Source organism: Vicugna pacos, chromosome 13, assembly GCF_048564905.1.
Source record: "Vicugna pacos chromosome 13, VicPac4, whole genome shotgun sequence".
NCBI classification, from domain to species: Eukaryota; Metazoa; Chordata; class Mammalia; order Artiodactyla; family Camelidae; genus Vicugna; species Vicugna pacos.
The window spans coordinates 61,922,888-61,944,149 of record NC_132999.1 but is presented as its reverse complement, the minus strand read 5'-3'; the positions used below and the strand labels follow the sequence as shown (position 1 = coordinate 61,944,149).

The 21,262-nt window shown below is 38.6% G+C and overlaps 1 protein-coding gene across 5 annotated transcripts in view; it reads right to left on the bottom strand.

The window, feature by feature from the left end:
* The window catches only part of RERE (arginine-glutamic acid dipeptide repeats), a 366,213-nt gene that overhangs the window by 101,172 nt on the left and 243,779 nt on the right, over positions 1 to 21,262 (bottom strand). For all 5 annotated transcript variants that reach the window (XM_072975465.1, XM_072975468.1, XM_072975466.1 and 2 more), the window contains 3 exons: positions 16,809 to 16,857; positions 9,866 to 9,990; positions 8,710 to 8,809 (listed from right to left, as the gene is read on the bottom strand). In XM_072975465.1, coding sequence (XP_072831566.1) covers positions 8,710 to 8,809; positions 9,866 to 9,990; positions 16,809 to 16,857 — 274 coding nt within the window. The remainder of the gene's footprint in view (positions 1 to 8,709; positions 8,810 to 9,865; positions 9,991 to 16,808; positions 16,858 to 21,262) is intronic.

Below are 21,262 nucleotides of genomic sequence, written 5' to 3'. Positions count from 1 at the left end.
CATTTCTCACTGAATAAATGAATGAATGAATGATTTCATTAAAACCTCTTCTAGAATGTAAAAAGACTAAAGGCTTTCCTCCTGATTTCCTAAATACTCACTATGTTGATGTTAATGCTTGATACAGGTTCACAGATGTTGAAATTCTAACTAGCTGATGTTAAGTGGACATTTTTCAAAACATCAAGTAAATCTCCAAACATTTTCAGTATTTAGCACACACACAAAAAAATCATATGAGAAAGAAATTTCTTAAATTAGCAAAGGAACTTTCTAACTTTCGGCAAACAAATACAAAAGCTAAATCGTATTTGTTAATCCCTGCTGAGAGCCGAGGAGAAAGGACGGAGGTGCACAGACAGGCTGCAGCATGAACAAGCTGTTTTCACTGCCTGAACAACAAAGGCCCCAAACTGCAGATTCACCGGACGTTTCAAGAGGACTGTTATAAGGCACTGGCCTCAATTCTATACTATCCTTAAGTTTAAATGATTATATAGGTAAATATATGACAGAACGTACTCATTAATCTGCAGGTGATAACCACATATCTCACAGAATGGTTTTACTGATTAAATGAATCCTCTCATAAAAAGCACTTAAACTTTTGCCTAATACATAAATACTCAACCAACAAACACATTTTAATTTTATTATTAATATTGTTGTTACTAATGACATCAGGCAGCTGACCAATAGTCGATTCCTACTAAAATGAAAGTAACAGTGATGAGCTTGAGGTCCCGTGCCTGGTTCAAAATTCAGTCAGAAAGCTGAGAGTGCAGGAGAAATGGCTTAGCAAAGGCAATTATACAAAGAAAAATGAAACGAAACAAGACAAAGACAAAACACAAGAGGAAAAAGGATGCTACAAGCACACATTCAGGAAAGCTCAGACTGCACTAAAATGAGCTTTTAGGATAACTGAAGATAACTCCTTGCCACCAGATGCCGATCAAATCTGGCAAGTGCTGCTTCAGTGCAGGCGCCACATTTCAGAAGACATACAGACAAAGCTGACCAGAAGGAGGAAGAAAACAGCTGGGTAGAATAATGGCTGCCTGGGGTGGGGTGAGGGGAGGTGGGGGTGACAAATGAGCACAGGTTTCTCTGGGGGATGAAAAGTTCTAAAATTGATTGTTACGGTCGTTGCACAAATCTGAGTATACTGAAAGCCATTAAACTGTATACTTAAAATGTGTGAAATATACAGTATGTGAATTCTATCTCAATAAAGCTATTATATAAAGTGAGAGAAAAGAAAAAAGAAAAAAATGGCTAAAGAAATTTGCGAGTGGTTCACACCATGAAGGAAAGTAGGGGCCACAACTGTGCCGAGCTGCACCAGGAGCACAAGAGATGAGAAGAACCTATAGCCAGACTTGTGTTAAAATTATCAAAAAGGAAATCACCGCTGTGTTACGTAACGAAGATGCTACATTATCAGAGGTTCTTAATGTAAGTGGCCTTTTATCTCCCATCCACCCCTGGGAACCTTTGATAACGCTGTTATATTTAGGGGAAAGAACAGAATGTGGCATAAAGTTCAACTTTAAGTAAAGTCATAGATTATCTAATAAGGAACAAAATATTAAAAGTATTAAATTTAAAAAGTCATCTTCACCCAATGAGACAAAATGCATGTCATGTATTTGTGTCACAGTGCTGGTGCCTGGAACCTGGAACTTTGACAGAAGTGAATGTGTGAAGTTCTCCGCCCCATGGGAACCACGCTGGTAAATTTTGAAACAAAAATTTTTTAAAACAGAAGTTCAGATATTTCTAATTGGTCAAAGAACAATAAATAAAAATTCAAATTTGTATATTATTAGGCTGATAATCAGCTGAAAGGCTTTGGTTATACAGAAAACTTCAACTTACATGGTCTCTTTCTGCATCTTCACTTATCCTCCAACATCCTGTTACAGTGTAAATAAAACACTAGCAAAGGTGCTTGTCAAGACTTACTTATATAAGGTGTTCCTAAAATTATTGGATTTCCATAAAAAGAAATTATATAGCATATCAACTTTCCCCATTACTCTTTTCAACAAATCAAAATCCTGAGAGAAAAACACCCACCTCCCTACAACCAATCAATGCTGACTAATCCAAATGGAGAAACAGTAAAAAGAGAAGAATTTAAGTAAAGGGTATGAGAGTGGGATGAATTTCAGAAGAATTCTGATCATATACTTTAGACAAACTATAATAAAAGGGCCTCCTGGCAACACCTTATTTGGGAGCTTGGAAACTCAACATTCCTTTAAGTCCTAAGGACTGCAAGGCTAACCCAGGACCAGATGCTTTAGTGAAGTCCATTTATGAGGAACGAGCAGAAAATCTCTCACAGAAATTCTATCGACTACATTTTTTAGAATAAAAGAGAGGAAGATGAAAATAACCCTTAGAGTAGGCTTATCTGCATACTCTGCTCTGCCAACTTGACACCACCAAGTTCTGGGTGATCAAATGTGATCTAGACTTGAACGTGGTCTACTTACTCAATCATTCAACAAATATTCAGTGCCTCTCTACCATGTATCAGGCTTCAGGCTATATAGCTCAGAAAACATAGATGATTAATACTCGATGGTTAACAAATAGTGATATTTATAGATCAGAGATAAAAAAAACTATTAAGTTATTCGAAGCCTTTAATCCTTTGTTGAAGGAGATGTGGGTGCGCATAAATAAGTAAGCAAACAAATACATACTCCCTTGAATCTGTAAAAAGCTTAATCCAAATGTCTAACAGCAATCCATATTTCAGGGAATAAAACTGTCCAGGCAAAGGTGAAATCTTTGCTGCATGATTATAAATTTTACTTACACATAGTGAATATATACATGTTTGGTGTTAGAGGAAGTAAAACATACGCAGGCAAATAAGTTTCTGAGAAAGAGAAGTCAAAGAGTTTTAATTTTATTAGGAAATGGGAAAAGACACCTGAGCTCAAAGAATGAAATCCAGTATCAATTTAGTAAAAATACATCAGCATGATATTTTCGAGAAAATCTTAGCCTCAAACTATAAGGTTCTACTGCAATTTCTGGGCATAAATATAAAGATCTATTTTGTAAAAGACCAAATAAACACGAGCACCTCAAGATGGCTGAATTAAACCCATTAGAATAACATGGGCCATTTATACGTCACATAGCAGCAATTATGCTTACAAAGTACATGTGAGGCGAATGTGTACAGACAAGCCTACTTAAAACTGCACATGAAGAAACATATACTTGGTACAGCACACACAGAAATGTTTCTGAGATCTTCCAGAGGGAGCGCCATCGTTTGGTCATATATTATTTAATATATATAACATAAGTTTATTTTAAAAAAACAAATTTTGCATTTACAGGTGTTCACAATTTAAAATAGTAAAATACAATAAAACACATCTTTGCTGACACATATTAAAGAGTACGTCCACAGTCACTAAGAATACCTTCCTCTTGCAGTTAGAGACGCCATCATGATTATTACATCTTCTTCCTCTGTGTCAGTATAAAACTTTTTCATGCAAGAAGTAAAAACGTAAAAATTACTTTTTAACATGAATAAGCAAGCAAAGAAGAACTGTGTATCTAACTATTCCGTAAGTTCACCACTGGATCCAAAGTAATGTCATGTAGCCGTTAAAAAATTCGATATTTACATATTAACTACTTCTGGGATTCTCCATTGAGGGCTCTGCTATTAAGAATGCATGTGGCTCAAGTTTTATATAATCAAGAATCATCTGGACTAAACACTCTAAACAAAAGGTAGAGTTTGCCAGACTAGATTAAAAAAGCAAGAAACAAATAACTAAAGTTCACAAGAGAAGTACTTTAAATAAAAGCAAAAAGCAAGATTCAAAGTAAGTAGCTAGTAGAAGATACACCACACACAGACAACAGGCATAAGAAAGCTAGAGTAGTTGTATTAATACCAGATAAAACCGAGTTCAAGACAAAGAACATTACAAAAAGGGTCATACCAAAAAGGCAGAAGGGTCAATACACAGAGAAAGATAACTATTATAAATGTTCATGCACCTAATGACACAATTTACATATATATGAAGCAAAAACTAACAGAAGCAAAAGGAATAACCAAATCCAGATCACTGTTGAAGAGTTTAATACATCTCTCTCAGTAACTAACAACTAGATAAAAAAATTAGTACGATAGAGAAGACCTGAATAACAGTATCAACCACCTTAAAGAAACTGACAATTATAAAACAGTACACCTAATAACTTCAGAATATAAATCCGTTACAAACACACATGGACCATTCATCAAAATAAATCACATGCTGAACCAAGAAGCAGATCTCAAAGATCTCAAAAGACTGAAATCTTACTGAGTACTCTCTGACCACAGCAGAACTAAATCAGAAATCAATCCCATTCCAAAGGGGGCAGGGAGATGGGGGAGAGAAGGGGGAGAGATGGGGGGGAGAAGGGGGAGAGATGGGGGGATAGCGAGAGGGAGAGAGAGACAGAGACAGAGACACAGGGAGAGAGGGAGAGATCTGAAGTCCCTGACAATTAAACAGTTTAATTCTAAACAATTCATGGGTAAAAAAAGAAATTACATGCAAATAAAAAATTGTTTAATTTTAACATGATAATGGAAGAATAACACATTAGAATTTGTGATAAAATCAATTATTTAAGATTCCACTTTAGGAAACTAGGGGGGAAAATAAATTAAGCCAAAATGTGAAGAAAAGAAATAATAAAAATAAGATCAGAGATCAATGAAATAGAAAACAAATAAAGAAAATCAATGAAACCAAATGCTACCTCTCTGAAAAAGATCAATAATGTTGATAAACCTCTATTTAGACTGATTAAAAGGAAACAAATAAGCAATATTAAGAAGAAAAAAAGGTCAAAATTACAGATCCTTATACACATTAAAAGATACTACAGGAATAATTGGAAATTTTTACCAATAAATTTGATAACCCAGGTGAAATGGACAAAACATTTAAGAGACAAAGACCAACAGATTACCAGCATCACATGATGAAGTATGAAGTCTGAACAGGCCTGTATCTATTTGCACTTTTGTAACAGAGAACAAACCTGACTCCGTATCGAGTGAATCTATTCCTTTAGCTTTAACCCTTGTGCTCTGCTGCCTGTGCTTCGTCATGCTGGCTCTGCACCTTGTAAAGGAATGTTGCCTAGAGCCTGAAATGTAGATGACAGCCCCTTACCAAGGCTCTGATATTTAAAGGTATAACATTTTTCCATTCACAGAGAGGCAAAAAGCTGCAGAACAGAAAATAACAATTGTCTTGCTGGAGGTTTATAGGAACATTGTGACCAGATGCATGAGAACAGCTACAAGGGCAAAGGATTCTGGCACCAGGAAGTTTGCCACAAACAGCCATATCCCCTCCTCTTTTAATATGAAAGAAGCCTGACTCTTAACTCAGGCGAGATGATGGTTCTTTGGGGCACCAGTCCACCATCTTCTCAGTCTGCTGGCTTTCCAAATAAAGTCACTATTCCTTGCCCCAATGCCTTGTCTCAATTTATTGGCCTGTTGTGCAATGAACAGTATGAGCTTGGACTCAGGAACACTTTTAAACTTTCCATTACAAAAATTTAGTTCCAGACAGTTTCACTGTGAATTGTATCAGACATTTAACAAAGAAAAAAGATCAATCCTTTATAAACTCTTTAAGGAGAAAAAAAAAAAGTAGGAGGAAATACTTCTCAACTAATATTTTGAAGTCAGTTTTACTCTCATACAAAAACCAGACAAGAACATTGCAAAGAAAAAAAGACTATAGCTTACTATCCCTCATGAACACAAATTAAAAAGTTTTTAACAAAATTATAGCAAATTGAATCCAAAAGTACATAATACCTAACCAGGATTTGATCTAGGAAGACACAGTTGGTTTAATATTTGAAATTAATCAATGTAACTCACCATACTAACAAAATAAAATATAACAACCGTAAGATCATCTCATTAGATACCAAATTCAAAGCCCATTCATGGTAAAAAAAAAAAAATAACTCAACAAACTCAGATATGAAAGGAAACATTCTCAACTTGATTACAACAAAAAACACTATACTGTACTTAACAATGGAAACTGAGTGTTTTCTCCTTAAGATGAGAAAGCAAGCAAGATATCCATTCTCATCACTTCTATTCCATATTCTACTGGAGGTCCAAGCAAGTGCAATAAAGCATTAAAAAGAAATAAAACACATAAATCAGTAAGAGGTAAAGCTGTACTTATTTGCAAATAACATGATGGTGCAAACAGAAAATCCTAAGGAACCAACCAGAAAGCTACTAATGTTGACCTTTGTATTCCTTCAACTCACAAAAATTGACTGTATTTCTACTCTATCAAGGAACATTTAGAAACTGAAATTTAAAAATACTATTTTATTAATAATAGAATCTTTAAACAATAATTAATTACCAAATAAACTTTACAAAGTATGTGTAAAACCTCTACACTGAAAACTACAAAATCTTACTCAAAAAATTAAAGAAACCTTTTTTAAAAAGACACACACACACACACACACACACACAAAAGGGGGTTAGAGCTCAGTGGTAGAGAGTATGCTTAGCACACATGAGGTCCTGGGTTCAATCCTCAGCGCCACTATTAAAAAATAAATAAATAAAAATGGAGAGACACTATATAATGTTCATGGACTGGAGGATTCAAATTGTTAAGATGTAAATTCTTCCTAAACTGATCCATAGATTCAATGAAAGCATAGAAATGATCTCTGTAATCATGGGATGCTCAAAGAAACGTTCATAAAAGGAAAAGACCCAAACATATACAAGCAGTTGATGTTCAATAAAGGCATCAAGGCAATTAAATGAGAAAAGGTTATTTTCAACAAATGTTGCTCCAATAACTGGCCATCTGTGTAGAAAAGAATGAACTTTCACCTCTACTTACATCACAGACAAAGTTGATTTGAAATGAATGACAGACCTAAATGTAATAACTAAAACATGAAGAAGAAAGCATAGAAATGATCTCTATAATCATGGGATACATAATCATGAAAGGAGAATTTTTTTCATAAAGCTTAAACAAACACCCAATAGAACACAAACTCATATCAAAGAGCTACTCTGAATATACACATAACATTTAGGGTATTTTGAATTCAGACATTCACACCTACATCTACCATTGCCACTGTCTGCAGTTCCACCAATCTGTAAGTCTCAGTTTCCTCACCTGTAAAATAATCTCAAAGATCCCATCTGGCTGTATCACTAAATGTTCAGAATAAGGATTCCTGGTAAAAACAAAAACTCTAAGCATCAAATAGGTGAGAAAGTAAATGGGAATATAAAAAATCATTCACTTCTTTAGAACACAGCATATTTCCAGCAAGATCATCCAACTTCCAACATACAAAAGACTATTATAATCTTATGTAAAACTCAAGAAACACAACTACACTAGGAATAAAAATCAACTATATCACTCAGATATCTACCTGTTTTCCCTGAAAGCAAGCCACATAGTAGAAAGATACTCAAGTTGGGATCTGTTATCAACTTTCTGGATTGTTGGCACTCAAACAAGTCATCTGGTCTGAGCCTTGGATTCTTATCTATTTAGAGATTGGAACAGATCATTTTGGAAGTCCCTTCCAACAACAGTGACCTCTCAAGAGAAAAAGAAAAAGGGTACTTAAATTACATTAGTTAATCATCCAAAGAGCTGCTCAGCCTCATGCTCAGTCATATGTAAGTGTACGTAACCAAGCAGACTCTTTATTAATATATCAGAAATCCATAACACCTGATGATTACTTCAGATTTAATGATCTCACATAATCAAATACACAGAGAAGAATTATTTCAAGGAACGTTAAGATACATTAATTTTCCTATACAGCCCTATAGGATATATTCTAAGGTCAAAAAGGAGTGTCCAAAAAAGGAAACTGGTTTCAGTAATTAAACCACTTCCAACAGTTCAAGTGCTGTTGTTCTGGGCTGTGGTGTACGTCCCAGAACAGAAGCAGATGAGGGCTCACGCGGGATGTCCTACAGCCAACTCAAGACCCTTACGCTCATGCGTGACACTTTAGTTTAGCTTTTTTTAAGGATTGTTATTTTTTCAACTTAATTTTGTTTTCTAATTACGTGAAATATTTACATGGCTCCAAATACAAATCTATAAAAAACAAATCTGTTCAAAGAAGTCAAGCTTCTTCTCCATTCCCTCCACACACTTCTTGAACACATTAAGGTGAAAAGCATGGACTCTGGGTTCACATCTCGAGTAAACGGCCTGTACTGTGACTTCACTTATGTCCTCGTGTCCACAAGGTGACACTGACAGAGCCTCCTCCTTCCTTACTGACGGTGCTGTGAGGATTAAGTAAGATCACTACGCGTGGTGCTCAGCTTTGTGAGATCTCAGTGAAGGTTACCCCTAGCATCAGGCTCCCATCTGAGGCTCCCCACAATCCTGCAGCCCAGGCACAGGTCAGGAGGTGAATCTGGAGGTGCCACACCACTGGCTGAGGGTAGGGAGCCCTCTGGCCCAGACTGCGACTCATCTTTCAGCCCCAGCAGCATACCACAGCACTTACTCCTAAGATTCTATGATCATTACACAGAGGATCCCTACAGCCAACACAGGAGAAAAAAGAACTTTCTTCCCACCAGGGCAACTTCCCAAGACTCACTGTGTTCAGTGCATTCAGAGTGGTGTCGTCCCGAGATGCTGCCACGCAGCCATCTTCCGTGGAGCCTCCATCACACATCCCTGCAAAGGCCGCCATGCTCCTTGGGAGGAGGGATGGGAAAACATCAGTGTGGAAATTTTTAACCCTCAGTTTGCACAGTATATCTTCAACTCAGAAAATTCCATTACTATGTGCGTGAGTAAGCCAGAGTTCTTGGCCCTGCTTCTGGTCTTGTTTAGAAAAAAAATTATTTTAAGTTCCTCTGTGTTCACGCTTCACTCACTGAGAAAGAGAAATGTGACTTTTATCCAGGTCCATTTGTTACTTCTTTCCGTGCTTTATCAGTCCTCAGATTTTAGATGTGAGGGCATGAATAAAACTATTTGCCGTAACAGTTGGCTAGATTGCAATCTTTTGAAAAAAGGCTCCAGAAAACACGTAAAGTTAAGTCCTCTGAGACTTTACTTAACTCCTTTCATGTCATACAACAACTACCTTTAGGTGAACTGAAAGTGGAAAGGAGATGAAAAGAACTCGCAGCAGCCATTCACCCCCACGTACCTCCACGCTGCGCTGCTGACCACACAAGAGCCTGAGCTAAAAGCCAGTCACTGTGTTTTGTTCCAGTGTGTTTGTTGCACACTGCTGACACTGCAGGAGGTGAGTCCCAGCAACCACTGCAGACAGGAAGGTGCTCTGCCTGCACTGTGATGTGTCCGGGACAGATTAAAACTTCTCTTTTTGTATTTCGGGCATTTTGTATTTCGGGCATTACTTCGAGCAAGTACTCACACAGGTAAGCTACAAAAATGTAAAGTTTAGGTCAGGTACCAATAAACAGCCATGAAGTAGAGAAATCTGTAATGGGATTTTAAGATGAGCCAATTACCCAACTGTATTGAGAAATGTTGACAACTGCACGTATGGCCTAAGATGCTCTATTTCTGAAGGGTTCTAAAATCTGATGTGAGGCAAACACCAAGAAGAAAAAAGTGACTTTACCATGGTAAGCCACTTCTCTCTGGTAGAAAGGATCAGGGCTCTGATTATAGAAGGTATAACAAAGTCAGAGAATTCCCAATATACAAATTTCAGGGGGAAAGAGGAAGTTTCTGCTAATCAATTCAGAAAGCAGGACGCTGTGGATTCCTATTACCTTGCTGCCCTCAAGTACATCAGGAGGTCACAGTCATTGACTCCAGGCATCCAGACCAGTTCCTCGTGTTGGGTCACAGTGTCTCCATCGGGAGAAGGGAATGGTTGCAAGTCGGGAAGCTTGGCCTGTAAGACAGGGATGAAGAGTTACAATCAAGGCACATTTAAAGAGCTGCCTCAGCAGGCAGGCCTTGGGGACAGATCCAGAAGTGCACTGAGCCTCTTTCCTTAGGTAGCACAGAAGTAAGAGAAAAATCTAGTCACTGAACATGGCCTATTGCAAATTTTAGGATCATTCCACTATGGATGATTTCACAACAGACTGCTTAATCTCTACTTCAGGAGCAGCAAACTGTCAAAGTAAACCAGTGCAAGTATGGTCCAAAGAGGGAAAAAGAAAAGCACGTGTGAAAAAAAGAAATTATAAAACAAGACATGTCTCAGGAGATAACAGCTCCTTGACACGGAAGGGAAAACCACACACATTTCCAATATAACAAGTTTACCAAGAGACATTTATACAAATAACGAAACCTCACCTCAGGATATTTGCTAAAAAACTTCAGTGAACTATCCTACTGAACTAATGGTACTTTCAACTGAGTCAGTAACAATGAGCCAGGGTGACCATCCGAAACAGCCATGACGGTCACATTACAAGCACAGCTGCACTCAATGATGACGATGGAAATTAGGTTAAGTAGTGGCTTCAGGAGGAGAGGACTGCTTGCGACGAGGCAGGAAGGAACTTTCTGACATGACAAATGTTCTGTGTCTTGATATGAACTGTCACAGCAGACTGCACGGTATACGTAAGATACGAATAGGTCCCTGTACATAAAGCATGCCTCAATTTAAAACATTTTTTGAAATATCTGAACACGAGTGCTCAACAACCAAGATTCGAAGGGAACTCTGTTAGCGATTTAAGTATCTGCAGCGTTTTCTCATCCTTCTCTGCTGGGACGGAGCAAGAGTCAGCAGGCACTCTAACTACCGTAACCATCAGAGCCCTGTGGGAAGTCAGCCGTCTGCAAAACACACGTGTTTTTATTTTCTCAACTTACAAACGTGGTCAAATTTAGTCTAATATTTTAAATTAAAAGCTGAAGTTAAAAAGCTCCAGTGTCCACGGAACCCAGGCAAAAAATATAAATGAATGAAGCAGGCAGAGTGTACAGCCAATAGAAATAAAACAAGAGCCACGTATTTCACTTTCAATATTCTACTGTCCACAGTACACCCAACCCTACATCCCAGTTTCAACTAGCCACAACTCCAGTGCTTTGCACCCAGCGGCAGTGGCCCCTGTACTGGGCGTGCAGGTATTAGGTACCAAGGAGCAAAGGGAATCAGGGTAAAGGGAACGAGAGAACACTGCCATGCAGGAATGAGAACCAGTGTCTGTACATCCTCTAGTTTCTCCCAAAGTCCAGGAATCTTGACTTCAATGTGAAAGTTCATGGTTTTAAATGTTGGTTATTGAAGTTTTAAAAGCAACTGTATGGCAAGACACAACATTAGCAGGCCACGCAGCTCGCAGGCTGCAGTCTGCGATCCGCTGCATCGGCTGGCTCTGGTGCCTCCAATGCGTGTTAAGTGCTGACCTCCCTCAAACAAGGATGCTCTTCTTTAATTAGCTCTGCTTGATACACATAGCAAAAGCATAAGGATAACATTGAAACACGATAGCTGTTCCTATCAAAAAGTCTTTGACATCTGTACCGAGCTGCTCTTTCCCAGCACAGGTACAATGCCCGGTGCAGCAGCTCTCCAATAGCTGTTTGTTACATTAATTAAAAAGGACTATTGCTACAGGGGAGGACTAACCCCTCTAGAGAAAAATGGACTAGAAATATAACGGGGGGGGGGGTTTATAGCTCCAGCACGTGCAAGGTTTGGGTTCAGCCCCCAGTTCCTCCATATCAATCAAATTACCACCCCCAAAATAAAAAACAAACAAAAGTTAGTTTACAGAAAAAGAAATGCAAATGGCTCTTAATCATAGAAAAAGATGATCAACCTTGCTGACAAGAGATATGCAAATTAATGACAGAGATACAATTTCCCATCTATCAGACTGACATAAATGCCAAAGTGTGATAACGCACAAGGCTGTGTGTTAGCACTCACATGAGCTCCTAGTATGAATGCAAAGTGGTACAATCTCCATGGAGGGGAATTCTGTCAACCCTCAGGATTACAGGTGCATCTGCCCTCTAAGCCAGCCATCCCCTTCTGGGGATAACATAATAGCCCAAAGACACGTTGGCAAAATAAAAATCTCTGTGTACAAGCTATTCATTGAGGCATTACTTCTGATAGCAAATGACTGGAAGCAACACAAATACCAATGGGAGGGACTGGGAAGAATGAACATCTCCACCCAGCTAGTGGAGTCCCAGAAGGCGGCAGAAGGAAATGAGGAGGAGCCCTACATATTGCTATGGAGGGAGCATCAGGATATAGTGTCAAGAAGATAAAAGAAAGGTGGTAAAAGTGTTTACATTATGATGCCATTTACCTAAGAACAGGGGTGTGGGGAACAAAAATAAGAATGATAAAACCTTAAGCTAAAAAACACTAACATAACAATAATCCATCAGGGAGGCAGGGAACATGTGGAGGAGAAAGGGAAAAAAAGGTGAACTTTTTTTGAATACACTTCATTTGTATGTTTGACTTTGGAGCCAGGTAAACATTTTACATAATTATAAAGGCAAAATTAAGTTTAAAAAACAGCAATCCCTTAAAAATTCTAAAGCAAAATGAAATAAATGCACCAAACTATGTTTTCAGCTGGTTCCTCTCTAGGAACCATTTCAAGTAACTTCAAAACATATTAATTGGCCTACAGAGCCTTATATTCCAAGGACAAAAAACAGGCTTAATAGTAATCTGTTTTCAATAATCATATTGTTCGCAGCAGTGGAGTATTGTTATTCTGAGCTGCTACAGATGTATTAGAGGATTAAAGCAAATGAATAATTACACAGGTGTCATTTAAAAATTGGTTTTGAGACATGGGAAAAAGAAACAGATGCAGATGAAAGAACTACTTCACCCATAGGACTAAATGTAAGGCCTAGATAAAATTCTGAATTTGAATTAGAAGTATCAGGAAGAAATCATCACATCTTAAAAAAAAGAAAAGGAGGGGAAAAGCGTATTTCCTAATCTGCTCCCTGAAAAGGCCCAGAAACAGTAACCAACCCAGTAAGAATGAACGTCCCAGCAGCCAGTCAAAAACTGCCACTTTCCACTAAACAAGGAGGACTCCTGTAAAAGGTCAGTTCTAGACCTAGGGCAGGGAGCACACATGATGACACATTAAAACCACGGCACACCGGATTAAGGACTCCGCTGAAGACACTGGGGTTGAGTTCACAGGACACAAGACAGCAGGAGGACCAGCCCCCATAGGGACGATCCAATCATCAGTAAGAACAACTGCAGCTGGCTGCAGGGAAGTTATTTTAAGTCCACTGACGACTGCTGGACGGTGGGGAACCAACTCAGTATTTGGAATACTGGTAAAAAGAGGGAAAGATCCAACCATTTATCTTGCCTTTCTTATGTATTTCAGTGAATCAAAAGTTGACAAGAGGGAAAGTTGATCAGCTGATAAATGAAGGAATGAGAATTAGGGCGTCGCATTTTTAGAGTGGATCTAAGTAACAACCGTCGGCTCCAGTCACCACGACGCACATGTGCCGGACGGAGCACGTGGCACCACACACGCGTGTTCCTGCCGGGGAAGGGGGGGGCAGGGCACCCAGCTGGAGCGCAGTTAACCTCTCGATTTAACTGCTAGGTCTCCAGACGTGTCGGGAACAGGGGAACAAGTTTCATGACACATGAAGACGCAATCAGTCACCTCCAGACTGCAGCGAACCCCATCAGACAAAACACTCTGCTTCTTCCCATATGTATTGAGAGGGGGAAAATAAAAGAAATGGGTAAATTAAAAGAGATTTAAGAGACATACCGACCAATTGTAATGCATAGCTCTTATTTAGATTACAGTTTGAACTGTAGGAAAAAGAAAGGGAGGGAGAAAAGGGAAGCAGTCAATGAGGGAATTCTGGACATAGCAGACACTTGACTATTAAGAAACTGCTTATTTTCATCAGGTGTGATACACTGTGATTCTGGGTTTTTTTTAAACTTTTTTTTTAATTGAAGCATAGTTGGATTTACAATGTTGTGCTAGTTTCTGGTGTATATTATACTGATTCAGTTATATATATATACATATTTTTCTTTTCTTTTCTTTTCCATATTCTTTTTCATTACAGGTTACTACAAGACACTGAATAGTTCCCTGTGCTACACAGTAGGCTCTTGTTGTTCATCTGTTCTGCGCACAGTAGTTAGGATCTGCCTATCCCAAACTCCCAGTTTATCTCTTTCCCCCCCTTTCCCCTCTGGTAACCATAAGTTTGTTTTCTGTGTCTGTGAGTCTCTTTCTGTTTTGTAAGTAAGTTCATCTGTGTCAGTTTTTTAGTTTCCACATATAAGTGATACTGTTTGACATTTGTCTTTCTCTGTGTGATTCTGTTTTTTGAAAAAAGCTCCTATTTTTAGGACATTCACAAGTAAAATGATTCATTTGTGATTCATTTCAAAGCAACGAAGGCAGAAGTGCAGGGGAGAACAGATAAATAAGGCTGCCCGTAACTTGACAGGTAGGAAAGCTGAGTGGCGAGGATAAGGGCATTTTCACCATGTTATCTTTCCCTGTTTTTACATGTTAACCTTGTATCTAATTTAAAAATTTTAAGAAAGGAATATTGCCAATTCACAGAAAGTCCTATTTAGTGCTCCAAAACACTTCTTTTTGAAAATGAAGCATAATACATATTTAAAATATGATATACAATAAATATTTGATTTTAAATGAAAGTACACAAAAATCCAAGCATAGTAAATCTGCTCCTTTCCAAGATTTTAAGCATCTTTTACTTAAGAACCACTCTTTCTGTTATGGCAGAGGAAAAATCTGTAAAATAAAACTAGTACAAAGATCTCAAGCAAGACACTAGAAACACACGGAGGAAGAAGACAAGGATGGGGAAATACAGTAGCTAGAGAGAGCACAGGGGGAGGTGTCATGAGGTGGGACCAGGATGACCTGGATCCCGTGATCAAAATGTAACTTGCAGGCCTGAAGGCATTCTGAAAAACACAGCTGAGATGTAGCAGTCAGACCCGCCTACTGGGCCACAGCAAGAGAAGGGTGCGCCTGAACAGGCAGGGGCCAAGGGGGGTCCTCCTGCAGCCTTCTTCTGCCTGTCTTAGTTACAAGCCCAGCCCTGGGACAAGAAGTATCTTCTACAAGTCAGATGCCTCTAACAGTTTCTGTGTTTTAGTTTTAATATCCCTTCACTTCTTAATTTCTTTTTCATTACAGTTAAAACAGATTCTTAAAAATATCTATGATATGTAAGAAATGCTCAACATTTAGACAGAAAATCCTCTATACTCTGATAAAGGAGATGCCTGGAACGCATGTCCTAGTACGTGACGGCTACAGTGACTCAGGTCCAACATCCACTCCACCTCACGAGACAGTCCAAGCCCATCGTGCTAATAAACCCATTTTCCTCAAGTCTAGAAACGATCACATGACCCAATCCCTGGCACTGAGTTGTGGGGACTAATGGAGACTTGAGAAATTTTTCCTCCTAAGAGGAAAAGAAGGATGAGCCCTTTCCTTTCAACATTTGCTGTATCTGCGTTCACTGTAAGATCCACTATTGCTTTACGTGCATTTAGAAGGAAGAAATGCTACCAATTAAATAATCACACTATTGATGTTGGGTCCAGTGAAGACTGACATCAGAGATAATAAAATGTTAAGGAAAGAAGGCAGCCCCTGGGGAGAGCTGAGCACCAAACCAGGGGAACCACAGAGAAGCAGAGCAGAGCCCTGGTCCTGCCTGACCAGGATGTAATGATATGTGAAACCATCAGCAGCCACGTTCAGCCACAGTTTTCTGGCCCTGCCTGTCAAACATCCTAACTGACACAGAGATTAAAAAAGAGATGACAAATGTAACTGGAGTCCCCGTAAACTGAATAAAACATGGAAGGAAAGGCACAGGTCATGACACAACAAGCTTCCAACTGACAAACATCTTAACCAGTTTGACTTTTCTGAAGGGAAGTTAACAGGAAATACGTGGTGACCCAGTGTTCATCAACAGATGGACAGATGTACAATGAATTATTCAGCCTTAAAAAGAAACTAAATTCTGATACATGCTACAATATGGGAGCACCTTGAAGACATCTAGATGCATCTACTAAAAGGGCAAATGCTGTGTGATTCGACTGACACGAGGAATCTAGAATGGTCAAATTCAGGGCCACAGAAAGTACAAGGGGGTGTTGCTAGAAAATGGGGGCAGGGAGAATGAGGAGTTCCTGTTTAATGGGTACTGAGTTTCAGTCTGGGAAGATGAAAAAGTTCTGTAAGTGGATGGTGGTGATGGTTGCACAACAATATGAATGTACTTAATGCCACTAAACTATACATACACTTAAAAATGGTCAGAATAACAACATTGTAAACTGACTATAACTCAATAAAACAAACAAAGGGCAATGTAAAACAATTTTTAATATTATATAATGCCAATGAAACTTGAAATCTCATTAATATAGTTCTAGGAATATTTTAAGAATAAGCTCTTGTTCAAAAGACTAAATAAAGCTTCAAAGATTTTTAAAAAGTGGTCAGAATAGTCAATTTTATGTTATATATATTTTACCACAAGTTTTAAAAATACATGGTAATCTAAAAAAAATTAAATCTCTACATTTACATAAAATTCTCAGTAGCGTAACAATAGTTCTAAGTTGCTGCTCAACAGAATAAAGGGCCAGTTGAATATTAAGAAATAAAAACCTACTGAAGAAGCTACTGAAATTTGCTTTACCTGATGGCTAGGACCAACACGAATTTCTCCCTGGGTACTGTTCAGCCTCCTGTCATGAAAAGAACAGATCAGGTTAGCACAATATAGTTTTGATATAAACAATCACACGTTTTTCAAGGAAAATAAATCACTTGAAATAAATGAGGGGTAACTCAGGAAGAATGAACTTTCCCACTACTTCTAATGTTGCCCTGGACATGTGTAACCCCCAGCAACCCCCCCCCCTACACACACACAGAGCGCTAAAACCTTTTCCTTCTAAAAACCCCTTCACTGTAGCTTCCTGGCTTGAGTACCTACACCATCACTATCTGACACCTCAGAAGAGACGAACAATCCTATAGCACAATCCCAATACATGCTCCTTTCTTTCGAAACATTTCAGGGTGCCCTACACTATATATCTTACTAAAATATAAACAAGATAGCTTACAATCCCTAGCGCACACACTGGGTCGGTCATTCATTCATCCATTCAACAAATATTTAGTAAGTACCTACTATCAGCCAGGAACTGCCCTAGGTGAAGATAAAGCAATGGAACAAAAACAACATTCCTGCCTTACTGCAATTTTTACTCTAATTCGAGTAAAAAATAAAGAAACAAACAATAGCTCAGATGATGATAAGGACCAAGGAATTAAAGAGACAGTAAATGATGAAATACTTTTACAGCTCTTTATACAGGAGGGTCAGAAGAGGCCTTATTAATGAAGTGGAACTTGGGCAGAGGTGTAACAGGGATGAGGGGGTTAGCCCGGCAGGCTCGGCAGCGAAAGACCTGTCTCACTGCTGCATCACTCCTGCCGCATCTGCAACACTCGCTCCTTCTTGCTCCAGATCCAAACTACCTGGTTCCTTCTAAAAACCACTGTTTCACTGAAGCCTTTCTCGATCTCCTCCCCGTGCCACCTCACACACCCCCGTAAGTGCGGGGTGCCTTCCTCTTTTCACTCCTTCAGGGAATATGCACTGAACGCCTTTTCACCCCAGGCCTCGCACAGGGCACGCAGTGGGCACACGTGCTGGACAAAGAAACGCAGCCCCCGGCCTCCCAGAGCTCAGATCCCAGAGCTCCCTGTTCCCCTCGACTTTCAATCTCGACTGTCTGTGGGCTATCTTAGGAAAACCCTTTCCGTGCCCAGTGACAAGACTTTACTGTGTTTTGCAGTCACCTCTGAATTTCCACTACTGCTGAAGAGCAGGCTTTCATACAGGCTGCTCAGTGATGATCTGGTGACTTGGACTGAGCCGAAGAGCATAATAAAGCAGCAAAGACAAAGAGGAAGCAGTCTCTCGTTTCTATCCCATGGATCTGATACCCTCCACCATTAGTTTTGAAGCCGTTAAATGAGTTTTGGTAAACTATTATTTCCTTCAGGTCCAGCACTTTCTTCTTTAAACCTGACAGTTTTTCTTGTGAAGAGTCTAATTTTGGAAAAGTGGGCAGCAGATCCGATAAAGGAAGAGAGAGACTAACAGAAAGAAAATGGGCTAATCCTTAAGAAGCTTACAATCCATCTACCTGGGGAGGGAGCATCCATGCCCCAAACACCAGAACAGGTCCAGTCACTGCATTCACAAGCACAAAACATTTCAGGAAAAGCAGGGCACAAAAATGCTAAGGGGAGGGATCAAAATGAGGCAGGTTTCAAGAGGAGACAGTCTGTGAAGTTCCAAAGAGACCCCTCAAGGGGATAAGGAGCAAAACTGCAGGGGTTTCCCAAGAGCAACTAAAACCCTGAGGCAGACACTGAAAAAGAGAGACTGTGGTGGAAGAAAAGCTTGTGCTAAGTGCTGACTTCAACATACAAGCCGTCTTCATTTAAAAAAAAGAAACTTTTTTAATATGGGGGGTAATTCAGTTTATGTACTTATTTATTTTTAGAGGAGGCACTGGGGACTGAACCCAGGACCTCACGCATGCTGAGCATGCGCTCTACCACTTGAGCTTTCCCCACCCACGTCTGTGTCTTCGTTTCTTTAGCAAGGGGACAGCATGTTGAAATGCAGAAGCTAGACGAGGGGCTGGAATTCCAGAGGGTTTGTGCAGCAATCACGAGAAGCTGTTTTAGGAGGGATGTAGAGGAATCCAACAAGCCAGGAGGCTATTTTAATCTGAGCACTTCTTTAAAAAAACAAGCAGTCAGTGTTACCAACCATTTCCCTTCCAACTTGTCCCTTTCTGTTTCGTAACTAGCTATGAGCAAAAACTAGCTGCCAAAAGCTCTCTCCTTTATTTCTAAATACTTTCCAAACGCTTGCCTGCCTACAAGTAGGTCGAGCCAAAATGTATCATCTCAGAAAGCTGTGCAGCCACAGCCTGTCCAGTAACTTGTGCCACAGCTCAACTTTCAGGTTCTTCTAGAAGGTCTGTGTCCTGCCAAGGTTCTCAAGTGGTTGGTTATGAAAGCCCTTCCCCGTCACTGCTACATACACTGCAAAGTCCTTGAAAACAGCAAGACAAACATCCTTGGTTCATTTTTATTTTATTTCTCTTTTTTATTTTTTTGCATGGGTTTGTTTTTATTTCTTTTCTTTTCTTTTAATATTTTAGTAAGCCAATATTATCATATTTAGCTCAAAATTATGCCACAATACAAAAAACAACCTCTCAAAATATCTTATTGAATAGAACTGCTTATACCCCACTTATTTTGTGCAAAAAATAGGAGGCTAATAATTATCAATGCCACTAGTAATGATATAAGTGAGACAAAAATGTGCTGGGGTATCTTAAGAGCCTAAATTAGAAATCTGTTTCTTTTACGTTTATGGCAATGAAAGGTACTAATAAGTACCTTTATTAATGAGTAGATTGAAAAGGACAAAATAAAACAAAGAATCTTTTAAAATTAAAAATCAGTTCTTATCATAAAAGTATTTCTTTATCATATGTAATTTTTAAATATTAGGGTTTCATAGCAAGAGATACAACAGAATTTTTAAAATATTTTATTTATTTATGTTTGTTTTGTTTTGGGGGGGTAATTAGGTTTATTTATTTACTAATTTATTTTAATGGAGGTACTGGGGATTGAACCCAGGACCTCATGCATGCTAAGCACACACTCCACCACTGAGCTATATATACCCTTTCTCCTCAACAGTTATTTTTGAAAAGGATTAAGATCCAAGGTAAGCAGCCAACGGCATTAGCCTACCATACCCAGGAACTCCCTCTCAAATACAGAATAAACGGCAGAAATACTTTTTAGGTTCAAGATAAAAAGAGGTAGGTAGCAACACACCCCATTAGAGAAAACTGGACACCTCTGACAGAAAAACTATCAGAATATGAACTAAAGATGAAAAACAAAAAGTAGGCTTCATGGGAAATTGCCAGTATCCAGCAATGTCTAGAATTCAGCGAACAATTACAATCCTGTCTTCTTTTAACAGCATCCAAACTCTAAATGTTCCTCCCCTGCCACCACCCTCGCCCCCTCTGTGGTTCCTACCTCACTATTAGAGTGCAACATCTCCTACCTCCATCCACTCTGGGACTCCGGGCTTCTGGATCAGAGACTGAGATTTAACTCACTCTATATCTCCCAGAACCCAACCTAGTACCTGCCGAACGGTATTACTCACTCAGGACAAACCGAAAACCTGGTTGCATGAATATTTCTTGACTACTAAGATGTAAAACTTGACAAAAATCACCAGGAATTATTTTTTAAATGCAGTATCAATAGCTTATAGAAAACACTGTTAATCATCATATGCTGACCACTACATTTTTCTTTTTATTTAACACAGCAATTCTCAAGCTTTTTGGTCTCAAAACCCCTTTACACTCTTTAAACTATTGAGCATCCCAAGAAAGTTGTATTTTTGAGAAATTCCAAAAATTAATTAACTTATTTATTTATTTATAAATAGCAATAGGTTCATTACATAATATATTCATGAAAAGTAATTGTATTTAAATTTAAAAACCAGTGAAAATAGAGGTTCTGTTTTACATTTTTGCAAATCTATGAAAAAATCTAGCCTCACACAGCTGTATAACTGGGAAATTAAAGGATATTTGAAGTTTTTTTGATAATTACGAATATTCTTTTTGATACTACACCAAAACTCAACACATGATTGTTTCTTAAATTTTTCTCCACAATATGAATCTAAAATCTTATCAGTGATATTCTGGACTCTTTTATATTAAAATCTATTGGTCTGTCTTGGCCTTTGGATGGATCTTCCACCCATGATTCTGTCATGCATTGGTTACATGAAAAATACTAGTTCACTAAGTTTTGCAGATCTTCCAAAATATTAACACAGTCAATTATACAATTTTTTAAAGTCATATTCATTAATATCACCAAACATCTTATAAGAAAAGCCTGTAAGTGTACTGAAGCTGTCAAGCTCAGAGCAGTGGGTACAAGTCTTTCAAGATTCTAATTATTATTTTAAAGCCCTCATCTTACATTGGCAAAATACTATCA